Consider the following 21,772-nt stretch of genomic DNA (forward strand, 5'->3'; position numbering starts at 1 on the left):
AGCATCTGCGCCTTTAGTTTGTGTGGAGAGATATGATCTGCAATAACATGCATTGTTGGCTACAGACCGAAATATACTTTCAGAATGCACTGGCCAAGGCAGGACTAAACTCGATGCGCCTTCTAATAATTTTTTTTTTAAATTAACAGAACGATGTGCCTTTTGGCGGATGCCGCCTTTTTCACGGCTGAATCGCGCAGATCCGATTTTTTTTTTTGGGGGGGGGGGGGGGCCTTGGAGTGTCTGATTATAATTTCACCAAAGTAAATTCTGTATATAAGCAAATGCCGTTACAGTCCATGAAACATAGGAAGTATGAGAAGAAAACAGTAAATCAGAAAGCTGCGCACATTTGCGCAGCTTTCGCGCAAACGTGCGCAGCTTTCTGATTTACTGTTTTCTTCTCATACTTCCTGTTTCATGGACTGTAACGGCATTTGCTTATTTAGTAATTTTAATACAGAATTTACTTTGAAATTATAATCAGACACTCCAGCACCCCCCCCCCTAAAAATAAATAAATAAATAAATAAAAATAAATAAATAAAATATCGGATCTGCACGATTCAGCCGTGAAACAAGCGGCATCCGCCAAAAGGTACGCCGTTTGCATCCCTGAATTATAGTAATTTGTAAGCTAAAAAGCCTGTGTCTACACTTTTCTTTCGCCAAGTGCCAGCTGTCTTCAACTGGGGCGGGAAATGACTGAATGGGTGTTTCTGATTTGTCAGCTGTCGTCCTTACACCACATGGCATGCCCCAAGTTTTTACAGCACAGAATTCCAGGTTCTCCGCTCCAAAATCGGCAGCTTCAAAACGATTGATTTTTTTTTTTTAACCGACAACCAAAAAAAAAAATTAACCAGTTGAAGTTGATTCGGTCAACCATCGGTCAAACGGTCATCGGTTAACATCCCTAGTTCTGGGTCAATTTCCTGTTGGAAAACAAACAATGGTCCCATTAAGCGCCAAGCAGATGGAATGGCATGTCGCTGCAGAATGACGCTGGTTAAGTGTGCCTTCAGTTTGCCTTCATAAATCACCAGCAAAGCACCTCCACGCTTCATGGTGGGAACCACACGTGCAGATACCATCCGCAATTTGGACTCACCAAGCTAAAGTCCAGATTTCCACTGGCCCGTTCCTTGTGGCGTTTCTTTTGGCTCAAGCAATTCTCATCATCCTCACGTAGGTATCCCTCAGTAATGGTTTCTTTGCAGCAATTCAACTGTGAAAACCCGACTCGCGTAGTCTCCTCCTCCGAACGCCTGATGTTTTGTGGCGTTCGTGTAGTCTTTAATCTGACATGCTGTTAATCGGCGATTTCCGAGGCTGGTAACTCTAATACACTTATTCTCTACAGCAGAGGGAAAGGCTTGGTCTTCTTTTCCTGGGACGGTCCTCAGAAGTTGATGGCTTTTGCAACTGCACTTGAAGACACATTCAAAGTTCTTGCGCTTTTTATAGACCTGACTGATCATGTAAAGTGTTGCCAGGCAAAACAAACCTCGCCCGGCAGCACTTATTCTATACCTAGATGTTTTGATGGTAATATTTCTCAAATCGTCAGCTGTCAGGTTACAGTCCTGTGAAAATCCATGACGTTGAGTTTGACATTTCAGAGTCACTCAAGGTGCCATATGGCACTTCCTATAAGTTAAACTTCTGTCTACCGTCAACCGTTTTCAAGTTACAGCCCTTTGAAAATCCGTGACCTTGAGTTTGACCTTTCAAGGTCAGAGATCATGGTGCCAAATGAAAGGCCATATAGGAGTTCCTAGTAGGGATGGCGAAAACTAAAAAAAAATCTTGACCGACCACCGAGCCTCATTAGCCAGTTAAAGTCGGTTAACCTATGAGTTTAAACAGGGATGCAAACGGCGCGCCTTTTAGCGGATGCCGCCTTTTTCACGGCTGAATCGTGCAGATCCAATTTTTTTAGGGGGGGCGGTGGAGTGTCTGAATAATTTCATCAGAGTAAATTCTGTATGCTCAAAGGAAAGCAATCGGATCTGCACGATTCAGCCGTGAAAAAGTCAGCATCTGCGCCTTTAGTTTGTGTGGAGAGATATGATCTGCAGTAGCATGCATTGTTGGCTACAGACCGAAACATACTTTCAGAATGCACTGGCCAAGGCAGGACTAAACTCCATGTGCCTTCTAATAATAAAATAAATATATATATATATATATATATATATATATATATATATAGTAATTTGTAAGCTAAAAAGCCTGTGTCTACACTTTTTTCTTTCGCCGAGTGGCAGCTGTGTTCAACTGGGGCGGGACATGACTGAATGGGTGTTTCTGATTTGTCAGCTGTCGTCCTTACACCGCATGGCATGCCCCAAGCATTTATAACACAGAATTCCAAGTCCTCCGCTCCAAAATCAGCAGCTTCAAAACGATTGATTTTTTTTTTTAAACCGACAACCAAAAAAAAAAATTTAACTGGTTGACGTTGATTCGGTCAACCACCGGTCAAACGGTCATCGGTTAACATCCCTAGTTCCTATACGCTCATAATAATTTGTCCATCAGCAACCGTTTGAGTTATAAAGGAAAATGTGTTATTTTGACCGAAAGGTTGACCTTTCAGGTGACCTTGACCTGATTACCCCCAAAATTTAAAATCAGGTAACCTACGGACCATTGACCACCTACCCTGAAAACGTGAAGTCAATCGGTCTAGACGCTAGATTAACAACAGACACACAAAACAAACCGCACTGATTAGAATACCACGCCCCATTTACTCCGTCGCGGATGACGCAATAATGGATGTTTCTCTTTACTTAGTTGGGCAGTATATTTACTATTTGATCTCAAACACAGTAAGTAGGCACCAGTGGCAGCTGCTGGTTTTTAAAACAGGGGAAGCCCATTTTACGCATTCATCGTAAAACCTGTAGGCCGGATATCAAAGCATAGAAAGGTGTGCCCCATTAGCATAGTGAACTAGACAACCCTACCTAGTGGCAGAAAGTATTTTTGCTTGTACATTTCATGTTATAGTCTGGCTTGCCAGGCTAGTGCCTCATATCCTTAATCAAAAATATCAAACAACCAAAAATCACTGGCTATTCAACGAAGAGCCTTGAACATCATACCCTGATATGCAACACAGAGTCTTTAACACAACACCCAGCTGTGCAACACATCCTTGAACATCTTCTGCAACACAGTCTGGAAATTCATAACCAGGTAGGCTATGCAACACACAGAACCTTGAATATTATACCCAGGTATAACCTATAACACAGAGCCCACCATTCTCTTCACATTACTGAACAATATACACACTTCAGATTCATGAACATATGATGCACACTATTTATACACAAATTCTGCCCTCCGCTCCTTTTCCAGAAAATGGTCTGTGACCCTGTCATACTAGCTGGTTGTGCTTTCCAGAGACTTCACCAATTTCTGTTAGCAGCTAGCACTGCAGATCCCAATAAGGCTCAAGCTAGCCTACAACCAGATTGAACTACAAATGAAATAAACGAGTGAATTCGCGAATGATCAAACTGATAGAATGGATGAAAGTTAACGGAGCACAACGAGTAATATTTACATTTATTTACAGAGTAATGTACAGAGACATCAATGAGAAGAAACGTTTATATGAAAAGAAAGTCGGACAGCACTTTGGCACACGACTACACTTTCTCGACATCCGCTGGGGACTGACTGATCATGCTTCCGTGTTCCTCGCCGACGCCGAAGTACAGAGCCCGCCCTCCTCATGTCTTTCAAACACTACCTCCAATAATCCTTCATCAGCCCGGCTTCTTGTCCCTCCCACTGTCTCGTTTAGTCCCAGAGAAGCCCGGCTTCCCTGGAAGTGACGATTTTGTCGATTTTAACCAATAACAACTAGCCGAAATTGGCTGTTCAGAGCCCTCTCATAGACTGCAACGGATACCCGGCTGCCAGTCCATAGAGCCCATTGAAATAAGAAAGGTTACAGCCAGTGTTGCCAGATTGGGCGGTTTTAAGTGCATTTTGACGGGTTTTGAACATATTTTGGCTGGAAAACGTCAGCAGTATCTGGCAACGCTGGTTACAGCCTGGCAGCAAAGGTGATTCTCGTAACAAACTGCAAGTTCGTCAGACATCACTCAAATAAGTTACAGGATAGTTATGAACGTAAATACAATCTTGGGCATATATTATGTTATGCAAGTTATTGTTTTAATGAGAATTCAACGTCATAGATGCCGCAGTTTGGGGAGAGAATTTTAGGGGAAGCTCGGCTTCCCTTGTTGTCTCTGAGAAATCGCCCCTGGTAGGCACGAAATTCCACTAACTTTTGACGAGGCGTACCTGTTAATCGAAAAGCATTCCAGGTGACTACCCCATGAAGCTGGTTAAAGAAGAACTGAAGTCATTTTTAAACTTGCTTTATTTAACGTGCTATTCAATTACATTTTCAGCTTTCGTAACCTTATATCGTGACTCGCAATTAAATATTATACTTGTCGGCCTATTCGGTTTTTAGCCGTGTTGAATTTAGTTCGTTTGGTCCACGGCAGGCATCGCTTATCCGTGCGATCTTCACGAGGCTTGTGCGAGACTTCGAAACGTCAAGGGTCAGCGCCACCATTTTGAAAACTGTTCTCCAAACGAAATGTTGCACAAAAACGAGTTGAAACGATGATTACTGCCTACATTTGTCAGACTTTCCTGATTGCTATCAAAACAAACAATACTTCCGGCTTGATCACGTCAGCATTCGAAAGAGGGCGTGCACGTCTTTTGACAAACGCTGGCCGCTTTGATTTCCGCTGTATGTTTTACTTCCGTCCTACGATGTCTTGCACGGGTCTCGACGAATCTTGTTTACGGCCGTTGCTTTGACATATGGACTGATATGTTACATAGCGCATTTCAAACACTCATAACTTGCTGAAGCAGTGACAAAATAGCGATCGAAAAGGCATTCCGATATTTAATAAAATGAGAAATAGAATTTTAAGGATTTAAAAAAAAAAAAAAAATTTGCCTTCAGCTCTCTTTTAATATTCTGCAAAGCATCAAGATAAACAGTGGCTACTTTGAAGAATCTAAAATATGAAACTTTTTTTTTTAAATACACAATTCCATACATGTTCCTTGAGTTATTTCATATTTTCGATATCTTCAGTATTGCTCTACAATGTCGAAAACAGTCAAAAATACAGAAAAACCTACGAGTAGGCGTGTCCAAACTTTTGACTGGTACTCTGTGTCTTATCGAATACTTTTAGTGAATGATCATTTCGCTACAAGCTCGTGTTTCAGGCCAACTTTCGATGCACAACCTAATGCTAACTAGCTGGTTGATGTAAATTGCAAAATAAATAAATTCTAAAACTCTGGTTTGTGCTGTCTGCTTACGCGTTATTGCTGCACGGCCACTCGAGCAGCAGCTTTACGCTGTTCTACAAGACTGATACCGAAGGTGAAAGCTTTCTTCTAGATTTTAAAAAAAAAGTGTCAGAACTGGAATGAAGTGTTGATTAAAGCATTGAGCCATGAGAGTGTGTTAGTGATGTTATCATGAGATAAAATCTAGTCTTAGGCATGACACGAAGTGGAGTCTTGAACGATCTTAATATTTTCTTCCAGCTGTTTAGGATGTACCAGAGCTGATTATCTGATATTGCCTTTAAAAATAAATAAAATAAATGAAGCATCAGTGTCATGTCTTTCAGAGACTTGGAACATACCATATGTGGTGCACTGATAGTTGCCTGGTATCCTGTGGAAAGTCAAAAAAAAAAAAAGTGGTCATTACTCTAACACAGAACCGCTAAAACACACACAGCATGCTGTTCTCACAATGTGAACATTGCAATGCATCTGAAAACAAAACGAGTCACGCCAGAGCACTGGTGAACTCACAAACCCGATCAGCAGGACTTTTTCCGCCGTCGGAAAGCAATTAGGACTGAGGTTTCTAGGCCGCGGCATTAAGATTTCCCTTCACTGGAACCAAGAAGCTCAAACCTGTTCCAGCATGACAATGCAACTGTGCATAAAGCAAGCTCCATGAAGACATGGCTCGCCAGCTTTGAAGTGCGAGAGCTTGAGAATCCTGTACAGAGCCCCGACCTCAACCCCACTCAACAGCTTTGGGATGAACTGGAATGCAGATTACACCCCAGGCCTCCTCATTCAATATCAGTCATGCCCCTTTTCCACCAAAGCAGTTCCAGGGCTGGTTCGGGGCCAGTGCTTAGTTTGGAACCGGGTTTTCTGTTTCCACTGACAAAGAACTGGCTCTGGGGCCAGGAAAAGCGGTTTAAGACCAATAACAATAACAAGACCGCGAAAGATCGCCATTTTTAAGCGACGAGAAGCAGCAGCTGTATAAACGTGAAGTCATCCATTATTATTATTGTTGTTGTTGCTGCTTCTTCAGTGCTGTTTTTGCTTCGATATTTGCGCCAAGGTTTATGAAAACGTAGCGACGTAACTGACGTATACAACGACGTAACTGACGTGGCTTCCCTTAGCACCGTGAGCTATGGAAAAGCAAACTGGTTCTCAGCTGGCTCGCAAGTTGAACGAGTTGTGAACCAGCACCAGCCCCAAACCAGCCCTGGAACTGATTTGGTGGAAAAGGGGTATCAGAGATATCCATAAACGCTGGTGGTACACGGATTGGTCTGTGCCGGCTACTCAATCTCAGAAAAAAAAAAAACCTTGCCTTTCAATGTTCAAGCAATTTATAATCTCTGCTGCAAATCCAATTATTCCATCATGAAACTGTCTTCGATTCGGATGGAGCTTGCTTTATGCACAGTTGCATTGTCATGCTGGAACAGGTTTGAGCTTCTTGGTTCCAGTGAAGGGAAATCTTAATGCCGCGGCCTAGAAACCTCAGTCCTAATCGCTTTCTGACGGCGGAAAACGTCCTGCTGATCGGGTTTGTGAGTTCACCAGTGCTGTGGCGTGACTTGTTTTCAGACGCATTACGATGTTCATGTCTAGCGTGACCGGAAGCGACACCATGTTTGTTGATCGATTTTCGCGCTATGATTGGCTGAACTGGACCACGTGACCACACTGTAGCGCGTGTAGTTATGTTACAGAGCCAGGCAGCGTACTACGCAGGGTAACTGAGAAAGCCAAGCGCGCACACATCTGGAGGATTTTACAGGGAAATGGTTCGTAATTTATTAGCTCAAAACGCACCAGAAGCCATGTCAATGTCAATTTTCTTCTTTTAGCTGGCAACTTCAGATTTTCTGGAGAACCCTGCATCAGTGCCTGACTTCACTAATGCTCGTCTCTAAACGCTCCATAATTCAGTGAAAAGTGATCACAACATTAAAGGTAACTAGAAGCAGATAAAGTAGAACATTTGTTATTTAATAAGTAAAAAATGCTGTGAAAAAGTATTTGCCCCTTCCTAATTTGTTCCATTTTTGTACATTTGTCACGCGTAAATGTGTGTCATCAAACTAATTTTAATATTAGACAAAGATAGCCAAAGTAAACACAAAATGCAGTTTTCAAATGATTTCATTTACTGACAGAAAAAAAAAAAAAGTTACCCAACTCTGCCTGGCCTGATGTGAAAAAGTAATTACCCCCTCAACCAATTAACCTCAATCAAACAAGTAAGCAAATTTAATTGATAATTGGGTTCAATTTCACTAGCCACACCCAGGCATGATTACTGGCAGATCTGTTCAAGCTAAATATCACCAGGTTGCCAATGTGAAATAGGCTAATAGATCTTAAAAAGATATCGCAGAGTAAACTGTTACAAGAACAGATGCGCAACAAAATAATTGAAATCCATCAGTCTGGAAAGGGTTACAAAGTGATTGCCAAGGCTCTGGGACTCCAGCGAACCACACAGAGCCATTATCCACAAATGCAAAAAACCCGCAACAGTGGCAAACCTTCCCAGGAGCAGCTGGCCTTCCAAAATTCAACCAAGAGCACGTCGACGACTGATCTAGGAGGTCACAAAAGAAGCCCGACAAACATCTAAAGAAATGCAGGCCTCACTTGCCTCAGTTAAGGTCAGTGTTCAGGATTCTACAATAAAGACGGCACTGGGCAAAAATGGCATCCATGGGAGAGTTGCGAGGTGCAAACCACTGCTGACCAAAAAGAACACAAAGGCTCATCTCACATTTGCCAAAAAGCATCTTGATAACCCCAAGACTTTTGGGATAATATTTTGTGGACTCATGAGTCAAAAATATCATTTTTTGGAAGACATGGGTCCCAGTACTTCTGGCGTAAGGCTAACGCAGCGCTCCAAAATAAGAACACCATACCAGCAGTCAAACATGGTGGCGGTAGTGTGATGGTCTACGGCTGCTTTTCTGCTTCAGTACCTGGATGACTTGCCACAGCTGATAGAACCATGAATTCTGCTCTCTACCAGAAAATCCTGAAGGAGAATGTCTGCCCGTCAGTTTGTGACTGAAAACTCAAGTGCAGCTGGGTTATTCAGCAGGACAGTGATCCAAAGCACACAAGCAAGTCCACCTCTGAATGGCTCAAAAGAAATAAAATTAAGCTTGTGTCGTGGCCTAGTCAAAGTCCTGACTTGAATCCAGTCGAGATGCTGCGGCAATATCTTAAATGGGCAGTTCATGCTCGAAAACCCTCCGATGTTGCTGAAGTGAAACAATTCTGCCAAGAAGAGTGGGCAAAAAATCCTCCACAGCGATGTAGAAGACTCATTGCAAGTTATCACAAATGTTTAATTGCAGTTGTTGCTGACAAGGGTGGCCCAACCAGTTATTAGGTTGAAGGGGGCAATTACTTTTTCACATGGGTGATACAGGTTGAGTGTAAGTAAACACAATATGCAGCTTTTAAATGATCACTCCATTTATTAAAAGTAAAGTGTTACTATCTGTATCTTAGACTTAGTTGGATGACCTAAAACATTTAAATGAAGCAAAAATGGAAGAAATCATATATATAGTGACCGAGGCCTTGAAAATACTGACCAAGGCCTCTGGGCCAAGGTCAGTATTTTCAAGGCCGAGGTCACGGTATTTCACGATACGGACCGACCTTAAAGTGCATATCACGGGTAAATTCAGGAGCAAGATCGATGTAATTCTCCTATTTTATATTATACTTTGGTCAAATATCTGTCACATTTTGTGCAATTTTTTTTACCTTGCGCAATACCAGAAAAATTCAGTTGAAGTCGAGCCATTTGAGGCGAATTGGTCCACCTCTGAAAAAACTTGCCATTTGGATTTCCCAGGAAACACTGATTTTCGTGACGTCGCGTGCGGGACGCCTCCTTCTGAATCCTACGTCAGCGCTGGTTTGTTTATGAGAAAACGACCTGGTGGTTTTCTGCAAATTTCTTCAACGTTATCACGTAATTATTAAAATAGTTAACAGACGTATCGTAGGAGGGTGGAGCAACATTACATTCTTCATCCAAAGGTGAAGTAACATTGCGCTCAGGTGACAATTCCATATTTCAATGCAAAATCGCTCGCTGCTAAACTTGGTCTACACAGGCTGTGCACTGAAACCGTGCAAGCTCTCGCAGCCTGCTGGCGCTTCCGCAGGTGATGAGACGAACCTGGCTCCAGGCTCCCTTGGGATTTTTCCAGATGCGTTTTATTTTTTTCTGCTGACAGATGGCCTTGTGCAAAATTACCCTTCTGGATGGGAGTATAAAGGGACATTCTTTCATTAAAAAAAAAAGGAATTTGGTCCAGGATATGCACTTTAAGCTGGTAAATGTTTAGTTCTTCGCCAGGTGTCTTCAACCTTTCGACAGAACTTCCTAAAGACACTGAGGTCGTACAGTAAGTCGTCTTTTCTGGTGCATTTTCTGCCCTTTGCTCCTCAATGAACTGCTGGATTTGCTCGGTGTTAGCGACACTTACAGGTTTTCATCTTTCTCCTGAAATGTTTTCTTTTATTTCATCTCCCTCAGGGCAGTAAAACTCGCTTTCGCTGTGAACACTGTCGTTATCACTATCCATGCTGTAAAATTAATGCTATTCTACTAAGAAATGCGAAAATAAAGGTTGACAAAAAATTGCTACCATGTTTGTTGTTGTGAACGAGCGAGTCGCCAAAGGTCCGTCACCGGGGTCCGGAAAGTAGGATTCCGGACCGCTCGCGAGCCAATCAGAGCACGCGATTTGATAGAAACCGGGCGGCAAAAAAATAAATAAAAGCACAATAATGCAAGCGAGGATGGAGCAACCTCCAATTTCAAGCTTGGTCTGTATTATTTAACCAGGACTACCGATCAGTACAATTCACCAAAACATGACCGGACACCGAATTTTACTTTGAGGTTATGCCAATGTTGCAATAACGAATAACAAGCAATATAACATGCAGTCACACATTCATCTACCCAACGACTTCATACGTACCTATAGACTGTGGAGAATCCATATAAGGATTACATCTGGAGAAATGGGCTCGATCTGTGGTTAGCATGACTTCATACACACGGTCCGACTTAATGATGCCATTCTCTGAAGAGACACACACATCAACAGGTTCAGGTTGTGCGGTTAAAACACACACACACACACACACAAACCATTCTCCCTTTTAACTCATGAATACGCAGGGAAAATCCAATATTCCGGTAACTTCTCATCCTATCCTCTTCATACACACGCAAGTTATGTAACTGACATTCTGTGCGATGATTAATCACGTCAAAGCGAACAGTGTGTGCAGGCCTGGCTATTTCCAGCAGGTATGCGGCAGAGACGAGCGCCAAGATGTTAACGCACCAGTTCGTTTTGAACCAGGCTCGGTCGCCACACGAGTGTCAAATGACAAGGCCGCAGGCCAAGAATTGCACTAATCCAAAAGGGACTAGTGGAACACGAGCCGTGGCAACAAAGACAGAATCGTGTTTTAATTCCCAGAATATTTCGTCGATGACAACTTTCACACTTGGTGGATGTGGAAACGTTGATGAAAAGGAGATTCTTGTTGTATTTGTTCGTCAGGACTGACAGCGACGATTACGTAATCCAAGCACGACACGGGAATCGGAATTCGATTCGATGAAGGCACGTTGATGGAGGTATTCGGATGAAAGTTGAAGCTTTGGAAGCTGACCTGCTTGTGCAGACTGTACAGACGAGAAGGCGAAAAAGCCCAACAGACTAATTCACTAAAAGCATCACTCTCTCTGTGTACAAGTGAAGCAAGGGCTCAATCCCAGTGCACCATGATCACCAGGTCGTCGGATAGGATTGTGGGTATACCATTAAAGTAAAAATAGACCAGCATGCTTCTGAAACGAGATAAAACTAAAAAAAAAAAAGCAAACTCAGGATGCCAAATTATAAAATCTCAGAACTACCGACATTCCAAGGTACACCTCGTTATCAAATCGACGCAGCGTTTTGGCGCTTTCTGAATGACCAGACATGATTGACAGGCAGCTCAGAACTTGTCCTTCTCCTGATCGGCTGGTTCTTGGCGGTCCATAGTGAACCCTAATCAGAACCAGGTTTTTTTCTAGAAAAATTTAGTATGAGGGCGCTCACCATGGCGAGGGAGCCATGGTCCGTCCCCCCCTGCCGTGCGAAGCCTTTGAAAAAATGAGGCTACAATGGAACATTCTGAGACTATCTGAGAGGGAAATTGTAACAAATTGTCTGTCAACATTGAAAAAGAAAGTAGTAATAATCTTCTGCCCCAGACAATCTTTGGCTTTCTTCCGTTTCGTGCCGCGGGACGACATCTTTAAATGTCCAAGTGTCAACAAAAATAACTCGCGAACTACTTCTGTCAAAAGCTCCTGCGCCGGTGGGTGAAAGGTCATTCAGTCTCGAGAAATCTCGCTCTACAAGTCAGCTGACCTTGTATGTAACCCATGTCAAATCTCCCGAGAGCAGCCGCGACAACTAAACAACATGGCGTCTCAGTCTGGAAAACGCCAATTCGGATTGTTTTTGCACCGTCTGGCGGTGTATCTTCTATGACTGGAATATTTTTGGAGTAATTATAACGTATTTGATGATCAGACACATTGTCACATGGTGTTGCTGGGATGTTTTCATGGAGAAAAGATCGTTTTGAGAAAGACTGCATGTTGTGCAGTAGCATATAAGTGCATGGCCTAAGTGTGACTTGGGGTTCAATCGGCATTTCGGTAAGAGGGCGCAGCGCCCCGTTCCCCGGTTTAGACAAAAGCCTGAGAACGTTGCTTTAACACACACAAAACACAATCATGTCTTAGAAAAAGCCATGACTTGAAAGCTACCAATTTTGCATTTCTGGGTGGAGAAAGGAAAAAACATTTCTAAATTTTCCATATCACCCTGTCTCGTCCTCTTAGGGCCTCTGCATGCTCTTGCGACAAGGCTTTCCAGATAGCTTTTCGCAGACAGTTGTAATTTATCGCTGAGCGGGGAGTAATAAGCATGCGCGATGTTATTCACTGCCACAACGCAAGGGGGCGCGAAGTCGCTAGGAGTAGTTGGTGGGTGTGGTTAGTGGAGTGTTTATCCTCCGGTTACTTATAATGACTAGAACTGGAGTCGTATAGATGTACGTACTTCCTCGATCAACCGCTCTTCATGCTGCTCCATCTTCGCTCATGTTTTTAAAAATGGCGGTAGTGAAAAACCAAACCGGGAAAGTAGGGAAGCGGAAGTGCATGTACAGCGGATGTAGAGTGAACCAATCAGAGCCCTCTTGTCTGCGACGCTGTCTGCGAGGCTTCTGCGGTGGTCACAATTTTTGGGAGGTGCGCGCAGAGCGTCTGCAAAGGGGGGGGGGTTACGCAGACGCCATCTGCAACGCTATCTGCAAAGGGTGGGTTGTCAGCATAAATTGGCCCTAAGTGTGACTTGGGGTTCAATCGGCATTTCGGTAAGAGGGCGCAGCGCCCCTGTTCCCCAGTTTAGGCAAAAGCCTGAGAACGTTGCTTTAACACACACAAAACACAATCATGTCTTAGAAAAAGCCATGACTTGAAAGCTACCAATTTTGCATTTCTGGGTGGAGAAAGGAAAAAAAAAACATTTCAAATTTTCCATATCACCCTGTCCCGTCCTCTTACTCGTTACTGCCAGGACTTTTGACATGTTTCGAGGCCACAGCATGCAAACAGAAAATAAACCGCTATTTTTTTTTTTTACACAATCGGTAAGACGATATCAGTCGATATATCGACTACAGGCCCATATAGAATCGCCCCACCCTATGGCCGCTGCGCTGCCACGCCCACCTACGGTAGCTAACACATGACAAACAACTCTATCGGAAATATATATTATGTTTGGCGACTGATAAACGTTTACACTTGAAAAACAAACACGACAAATTATCCATATTTAAATAATTCGCGTTATTATTAAGACAAAGCAGACTGGCTAGGTTAGCATGACATGACATAGCATAGCATGACTGGTAACGTTATATAGAATATTATATAGGTTATATAGAACGTTATACAGAACGTTAAATAGATTATACAAAAAGAACAGTGCTCAGTTATATTAAAAAAATTAAAAAAAAGTTAAACAGTCGAAGAATAAAACTCGCTAGCATAGTGGCTAACTCTGACAGAAAACCACCAGCGCTTTTTTTTTTTGGACTCGCGCGACACTATGTGTGTGCGCGCGCCGTTGCTATAGCTATAGTTAGCTAGCTAGTCACGTAGTTAAGACGACAATTTAAAAAAAAAGCGTTCTATGTCTCCAGTCATGGAGTTTTTTAATTATTTACTCAATTAATTTATTCATTAACCAAGTTTCTAATATGCACAAAAGTATGACTAGTCAAGGTTGGTCTTTCTAAACCGACTCACTGCGGAGGTTGTTGACGAGCTCCGCTTGGCTGGCTCCTCCTGATTTCCAGGCCATGATTAAACACACTCTGCGGATCAGGTAGAGAGCGGCAGTGAGAGCTGCGCCTGCGCATAACACTCTCCCCAGCAAGCTTACCACTTCCCATACAGACGGAGCCGCTACGTCACCGGACATCCTCCCTGCGCGCGCACTACACTACACTCCACTCCAGCAGTTCCTTCAGCCCAGCTCTCTCAGTATGCTGGCTGTGTTGTGTTCATTGCAGCTAATAAACAAGCGTTTCTATTTCGGGTTTTAGTGTTATTTATTATTAATTTTTTTTATTTTTTATTTTTGCAGAATCATCACGATTCAATCATGGTCGCGTGTCAGAGTGTCACTGCTGCGCGCGACCTGTAAGAGGAGCCTGTGAGCTCTATGACGTCATTTTACAGAGACGCTCCGGATTGGTGGGACTCAGTGCTGAGGCATTGTGGGCAGTGTAGTTTTAAATCCAAAACCATCCCCCCCAAAAAAAATTGTCTTTGATTGATTGATTTTATTGAGTACAACCCCGATTCCAAAAAAGTTGGGACAAATTGTAAATCAAAACGGAATGCAATGATGTGGAAGTTTCAAAATTCCATATTTTATTCAGAATAGAACATAGATGACATATCAAATGTTTAAACTGAGAAAATGTATCATTTAAAGAGAAACATTAGGTGATTTTGAAATTTCATGACAACAACACAACTCAAAAAAGTTAGGACAAGGCCATGTTTACCACTGTGAGACATCCCCTTTTCTCTTTACAACAGTCTGTAAACGTCTGGGGACCGAGGAGACAAGTTGCTCAAGTTTAGGGCGACAGTGCTAGCCACTACATCACCGTGCCGCCCCATCATAATACAGTATAAAACCAAATAAAAGAAAAAATAATGACTAGGGATGGACATGTAATAAGTAAAGATATAAATAAATCAATTAACAAAATAATTACATAACCAAAAATCTAAGTATATTTTAAACAATACAAAAAAAAAAACCACACAAAATTATATTTAAAAAAATACAATTCAATTAAATTAAGTACAATTTTATTTGTATAGTACTTTTAACAATGGACATTGTCACAAAGCAGCTTGACAGAAACACATACATTCCAGATATAAACTTTTAATTTATTAATGTATCCCTAATGAGTTGGCGCTGAAGGTGGCAAGGAAAAACTCCCTGAAACATGATGAGGAAGAAACCTTGAGTGCAAATAAACTCAAAAAGGAACTCATCCTCATCTGGATGACACCAGACAGATCGATTATAAATAATTTATCTTTATTAACCTTAAGGATTTTAAACAATTATGAATATGCTGTAAATATTCTTTCATAAGTCCTGTCAGGTTAGCTCATACACTACCGTTCAAAAGTTTGGGGTCACTTTGAAATTTCCTTATTTTTGAAAGATAAGCACTGTTCTTTTCAATGAAGATCACTTTAAACTAATCAGAAATACACTCTATACATTGCTAATGTGGTAAATGACTATTCTAGCTGCAAATGTCTGGTTTTTGGTGCAATATCTCCATAGGTGTATAGAGGCCCATTTCCAGCAACTATCACTCCAGTGTTCTAATGGTACAATGTGTTTGCTCATTGCCTCAGAAGGCTAATGGAGGATTAGAAAACCCTTGTTAGCACAGCTGAAAACAGTTGAGCTGTTTAGAGAAGCTATAAAACTGACCTTCCTTTGAGCAGATTGAGTTTCTGGAGCATCACATTTGTGGGGTCGATTAAATGCTCAAAATGGCCAGAAAAATGTCTTGACTATATTTTCTATTCATTTTACAACTTATGGTGGTAAATAAAAGTGTGACTTTTCATGGAAAACCCAAAATTGTCTGGGTGACCCCAAACTTTTGAACGGTAGTGTATCAAATGTTTAAACTGAGAAAATGTATCATTTAAAGAGAAAAATTAGGTGATTTTTTAAATTTCATGACAACAACACATCTCAAAAAAGTTGGGACAGGGCCATGTTTACCACTGTGAGACATCCCCTTTTCTCTTTACAACAGTCTGTAAACGTCTGGGGACTGAGGAGACAAGTTGCTCAAGTTTAGGGATAGGAATGTTAACCCATTCTTGTCTAATGTAGGATTCTAGTTGCTCAACTGTCTTAGGTCTTTTTTGTCGTATCTTCTGTTTTATGATGCACCAAATGTTTTCTATGGGTGAAAGATCTGGACTGCAGGCTGGCCGGTTCAGTACCCGGACCCTTCTTCTACACAGCCATGATGCTGTAATTGATGCAGTATGTGGTTTGGCATCATCATGTTGGAAAATGCAAGGTCTTCCCTGAAAGAGACGTCGTCTGGATGGGAGCATATGTTGCTCTAGAACCTGGATATAACTTTCAGCATTGATGGTGTCTTTCCAGATGTGTAAGCTGCCCATGCCACAGTCCATTTTAAAGGAGCCTATGGACAGAGTCCTCAGTGCCATCCATCCATCTTCTACCACTTATCCGGATCCGGGTCGTGGGGGTAGCAGCCTAAGCAGAGCAGCCCAAACTTCCTTCTCCCCAACCACTTCAACCAGCTCTTCCAGGGGAATACTGAGGCGTTCCCAGGCCAGCTGAGAGATGTAATCTCTCCAGCGTGTCCTGGGTCTGCCCCGGGGTCTCCTCCCAGTGGGGCATGCCCAGAAAACCTCCCTTGGGAGTCGTCCAGGGAGCATCCTAACAAGGTGCCCGAACCATCTCAACTGACTCTTTTGGAGTCCTCAGTGATTTGTTGGAAATTGAACAAAATGTTTGAAGTATGAAGATAACTGTAAAATTCTTGCACATGATCAGAACCATATTTGCCAGTACCAGATGGAAGTTTACCGAGTAACGAAGAGGCAATGGCGGAGAAATCCTGATTGAAGTTTACGGCGACCTTTCTTGAACGAGTTTAAAATTAAACTTAAGATCCTGAACATTTGCAAAAGCAGAAAGATTTTATGATATTTTAAAACATTTTCCGATTGAATTAGATAACTGAGATAAAACTGTTTACCCTTGTATGTATGTATGTTTTTTATATTAATCATTAGTTTACTTCCTTGTCTTTTCCTTTTTTCCTTTCTATCCATGGACATCTTTAACGACAGCATTTCCTACATAATTTATTTTCAATTTTGTATTATAAGTTGATTATACAAGATATATTGGTTTTGTACATTTGTACTTTTTCAACAAAGTGTATGAAAAAAGGATAGTGTAGTTTTGTGGACACATGCCCATCACACCAATATTCCAGATTTAGTCCCACCTTGTTCTTATAAGACCCTCCACTAGATTTTGGAGCCTGGCTGCGGGAATTTGTGTTCGTTCAGCATCAAGAGCATTCATTAGTGAGGTCAAGCACTGATGTCAGGTCAGGAGGCCTGGGGTGCAGCCGGCCTTCCAGTTTTCATTCGGGTTGAGGTCAGGACTCATCAAGTTGAGTTCTTACACTCTAATCTTGGCAAACCATGTCTTCATGGTGCTCGCTTTGTGCACAGGAGCACTGTCATGCTGGAACAAGTTTGGGCCTTTTAGTTCCGATGAAGGGAAATTGTAATACTCCAGCATGCAAAGATATTCTGGACAACTGTGTGCTTCAAACTTTGTGGCAACAGTTTGCGGAAGAACCACATACTTTTGGCGACATAATGTAATTGTATACATTTGGAATAGAATGCCATTTCTCCACAAGATAAGTTAGTTTCTGAGATCACTTAGCAGATATAAATAGTTGTTCTGTCATCAGCCTATCTTTTTTCCTCTCTTGAATTTCTCCTGTAACAGAGAAACTGCAAAGCTGTCCATCCTGAACGTTTTCCTGTGTCTGAAAATGTATGTACAGTACAGCTTTATTTCTGATTGTTACAAAGCAGTGACAATGAAGACTCCTTCCAAAATAAATATAAAGACAGCTTGGGGAAAAAAACACATATGGTTGTGATGGTCAGGTGTTCATATATACTTTTCTTCATATACATAGTGTAGTTTCTCCAAAATGGCATATATATATAGATATAATATCATCCAGGGCGGGATGGTGGTGTAGTGGTTAGCGCTGTCGCCTCACAGCAAGAAGGTCCGGGTTTGAGCCCCATGGCTGGCGAGGGCCTTTCTGTGTGGAGTTTGCATGTTCTCCCCGTGTCCGCGTGGGTTTCCTCCGGGTGCTCCGGTTTCCCCCACAGTCCAAAGACATGCAGGTTAGGTTAACTGGTGACTTTAAATTGACCGTAGGTGTGAATGTGAGTGTGAATGGTTGTCTGTGTCTATGTGTCAGCCCTGTGATGACCTGGCGACTTGTCCAGGGTGTACCCCACCTTTCGCCTGTAGTCAGCTGGGATAGGCTCCAGCTTGCTGCGACCCTGTAGAACAGGATAAAGCCGCTAGAGATAACGAGATGAGATGAGATAATATCATCCACAAGATGAGTTGTGACATGTTGTCAGCAAAACATCATCATAACAACCCCTTCTTTAATCGTGGAATACCGTGACCAAGGTCTTGAAAGTACTGAGGTCAGTGTTTAAGGCCGAGGTCACGGTATTTCACCATACGGACCGACCTTAAACTGGTAAATAATATATTTATTTTTTTCTTTACCAAATTCTAACAGAAAACGAGAGCGCCCGAAAGGGAAAACCGAGCCGAGGCGCCATTTTGAATCCTCATTCATGGCTGTAATGCAAATGGCTTCCTCCTCGGTATACAAGTGCACTTCCATGGCAGGAAAAAAACTACATTTTGCCGCCTGTTTACACAAAATTGAGTCATTCAGGATTCAGCCATGTTTTTGCTCGGCGTTAGCAACAGTTACAGGTTTTTAGCTTTCTCCTGAAATGTTTTATTTAATTTCTTCTTCCTAAGGGTAGTAAAACTCGCTTTTGCTGTGAACACTGTCGTTATCGCTATCCATGATGTAAAATTAATGCTATTCTCCTGAGAAATGCTGGCAAAAATGTGTAAGATTTTTGATAATCTTTTATAAAAAAAAAAGATAAATGTTGAAAAAAAAATGCTGCTATGTTTGTTGTTGTTGTTGTGAATGAGCGAGTCGCCAGAGGTCCATAATTGGGGTTTGTATTTTAGGATACAGACCCGTTCTCCAGCCAGTCAGAGTGCAGGATTTGGACCGAGAAAAAAATAATATGCAATTACTTTATATTTTATCAGTGTTTTTTTTTTTTGTTTATTTTATTTCGGTTTTTATTAGTATTTGGGAATATTAGTGATTATGATCCTTGACTTTTATTTAAAACTTGAATATTATTTAATTTAGGATTTTTATAGAGCTGTGGCCAGATTTCATTCAGTGATGCATGGTGAATAGGGTTATGACTGTGAAAGTGTTTTCAAAATTTCTACTTTCCTGATGTTGCATTTGGTGAACTTTTACTCATATATTACTTTTTTGAAGTTATTTTTACTGGGTCATGCAAAAACCTCCCGCACCCAACATCACCTCACTTTTGATAAATGCATGTGTATTAAATAAATAAATCATGATTATAAAATAAATTCATTGAAAGATGTGTAAAGTACTTTTATATAACAATAAATTGCTTAACAATTGTTGTAATAATAATTATAATTGTTAATTAATACAAATTAATTCGTATTAATTAACAATTATAATTATTATTACAACAATTGTTAAGCAATTTATTTAATTTGTATTAATTAACAATTATAATTATCATGGGGCGGCACAGTGGTGTAGTGGTTAGCGCTGTCGCCTCACAGCAAGAAGGTCCGGGTTCAAGCCCCATGGCCGGCGAGGGCCTTTCTGTGCGGAGTTTGCATGTTCTCCCCGTGTCCGCGTGGGTTTCCTCCGGGTGCTCCGGTTTCCCCCACAGTCCAAAGACATGCAGGTTAGGTTAACTGGTGACTCTAAATTGACCATAGGTGTGAATGTGAGTGTGAATGGTTGTCTGTGTCTACTGGCCCTTTTCCACTACCCTTTTTCAGCTCACTTCAGCTCGCTTCAGCCCGACACGGCTCACATTTCGACTACCTCAGAACAGCATGACTCAGCTCGCTTCAGCCCTGCTTAGCCCCTAAAACTCGCACGGTTTTGGAGTGGGGCTGAAGCGAGCCAAACCGAGCCGAGTGGGGCTAGGGGCGTGAACAGACACTCCCCTGTGCACTGATTGGTGAGGAGGAGTGTCCTCACATGCCCACACACGCCCCGCGAGCATGCTGGGATCTGTAAACACCGTAAACCCGGAAAAAGAAGAATCACGAGAATTTCTGAAGCCTTATGCGCCTCGCCTCATCTATACGCTCTTGCCAGTATCTGTTGGCGTTGTCGGTGACAACAAGCCACAGCACCAAGACCAGCAACACTAACAACTCCATGTTTATTGTTTACTATCCGGGTCGTGAGACTACCGCTTAAAAGCTCCCTGATGTCACTGTTTGCGCCGCCTAACGACATCACGTGACGTCCACCCACTTTCGCTAACTCCACCCAATGTGTCCACCCACTTCCAGTCAGCATGGTTCAGCGCGGTTGTAGTCGAAATGCAACTCCAACAGCCCCACTCAGCTCGACTCAGCCCAACTCAGCACGGCACGGCTCAGCCCAACTCAGCCGCGTTGGTAGTGGAAAAGCAGCATTAGTGTCAGCCCTGTGATGACCTGGCGACTTGTCCAGGGTGTACCCCGCCTTTCGCCCGTAGTCAGCTGGGATAGGCTCTAGCTTGCCTGCGACCCTGTAGAAGGATAAAGCGGCTAGAGATAATGAGATGAGATAATTATTATTACAACAATTGTTAAGCAATTTATTTAATTTGTATTAATTAACAATTATAATTATTATTACAACAATTGTTAAGCAATTTATTGTTATATAAAAGTACTTTACACATCTTTCAATGAATTTATTTTATAATCATGATTTATTTAGGGGCGGCACGGTGGTGTAGTGGTTAGCGCTGTCGCCTCACAGCAAGAAGGTCCTGGGTTCGAGCCCCGTGGCCGGCGAGGGCCTTTCTGTGCGGAGTTTGCATGTTCTCCCCGTGTCCGCGTGGGTTTCCTCCGGGTGCTCCGGTTTCCCCCACAGTCCAAAGACATGCAGGTTAGGTTAACTGGTGACTCTAAATTGACCGTAGGTGTGAATGTGAGTGTGAATGGTTGTCTGTGTCTATGTGTCAGCCCTGTGATGACCTGGCGACTTGTCCAGGGTGTACCCCGCCTTTCGCCCGTAGTCAGCTGGGATAGGCTCCAGTTTGCCTGCGACCCTGTAGAACAGGATAAAGCGGCTACAGATAATGAGATGAGATGAGATGTATTTATCAAAAGTGAGGTGATGTTGGGTGCGGGAGGTTTTTGCATGACCCAATAAAAATAACTTCAAAAAAGTAATATATGAGTAAAAGTTCACCAAATGCAACATCAGGAAAGGAGAAATTTTGAAAACATTTTCACAGTCATAACCCTACTGGTGAAGCTCTGTGAAAAATAAATAACTTGTTTTCGAACCGCAATTTTTTTGGCTACGTAGAGCCACCGTAGTGAGCAGAAACGGACAAACCCCGCCTGCGTATCTACGATTGGTCAATAATGTAACGCCTTCTTGATCTTATTGGTTAGATTAGCGAGAGCGCAAACTCGTAGCCAATCGTAGTCCAGGCTCAGTGCGTGACTTGGCGGAAATACGGTCGGGGAAAATCTCAACCGAGCCTAATCGAAATTAAAGCGCGAATCAGAGGGGGAGAAATGGACTGCGTGAACGCGAAATATGTGTCACAGAAGATCAGTAAAACGCGATGGAGGCCTGTTGCAGCAGATTCGTTACAGCAACCGGAAGTGTTCGCGACGGGCTCGTGGGACAATGAGGTGAAAAGCGTTTTAACACATGGCTGGAAGCTAGCGCGTGAGCTAGCTCAGTTAGCAGGTGATGGACACGACTTCCGGTTTCACCCGAGAAACAGCGCGTGGCTAAACTGATTTGT

General features: G+C 42.4%; 2 protein-coding genes across 4 annotated transcripts in view; one reads left to right on the forward strand and one right to left on the reverse strand.

The window, feature by feature from the left end:
- pcmt (protein-L-isoaspartate (D-aspartate) O-methyltransferase) overlaps window positions 1–13,925 on the reverse strand; it is a 30,854-nt gene extending 16,929 nt beyond the window's left edge. For 2 of the 3 annotated variants that reach the window (XM_060913967.1, XM_060913966.1), the window contains exons 1-3: window positions 13,790–13,925; window positions 10,380–10,484; window positions 5,718–5,749 (exon numbers count right to left, since the gene is read on the reverse strand). In XM_060913967.1, the coding sequence (XP_060769950.1) occupies window positions 5,718–5,749; window positions 10,380–10,484; window positions 13,790–13,844 (192 nt within the window). In that variant the 5' untranslated portion in view covers window positions 13,845–13,925. The remainder of the gene's footprint in view (window positions 1–5,717; window positions 5,750–10,379; window positions 10,485–13,789) is intronic. The other variant, XM_060913965.1, reaches the window with a different exon arrangement.
- A 7,521-nt stretch (window positions 13,926–21,446) lies between these two features.
- The window catches only part of nup43 (nucleoporin 43), a 42,281-nt gene continuing 41,955 nt past the window's right edge, over window positions 21,447–21,772 (forward strand). The window contains exon 1 of the mRNA XM_060913968.1: window positions 21,447–21,656. Within this exon, the coding sequence (XP_060769951.1) occupies window positions 21,537–21,656 (120 nt within the window). The 5' untranslated portion in view covers window positions 21,447–21,536. The remainder of the gene's footprint in view (window positions 21,657–21,772) is intronic.

This window comes from Neoarius graeffei, chromosome 2 (genome assembly GCF_027579695.1).
Source record: "Neoarius graeffei isolate fNeoGra1 chromosome 2, fNeoGra1.pri, whole genome shotgun sequence".
Taxonomy (NCBI): Eukaryota; Metazoa; Chordata; class Actinopteri; order Siluriformes; family Ariidae; genus Neoarius; species Neoarius graeffei.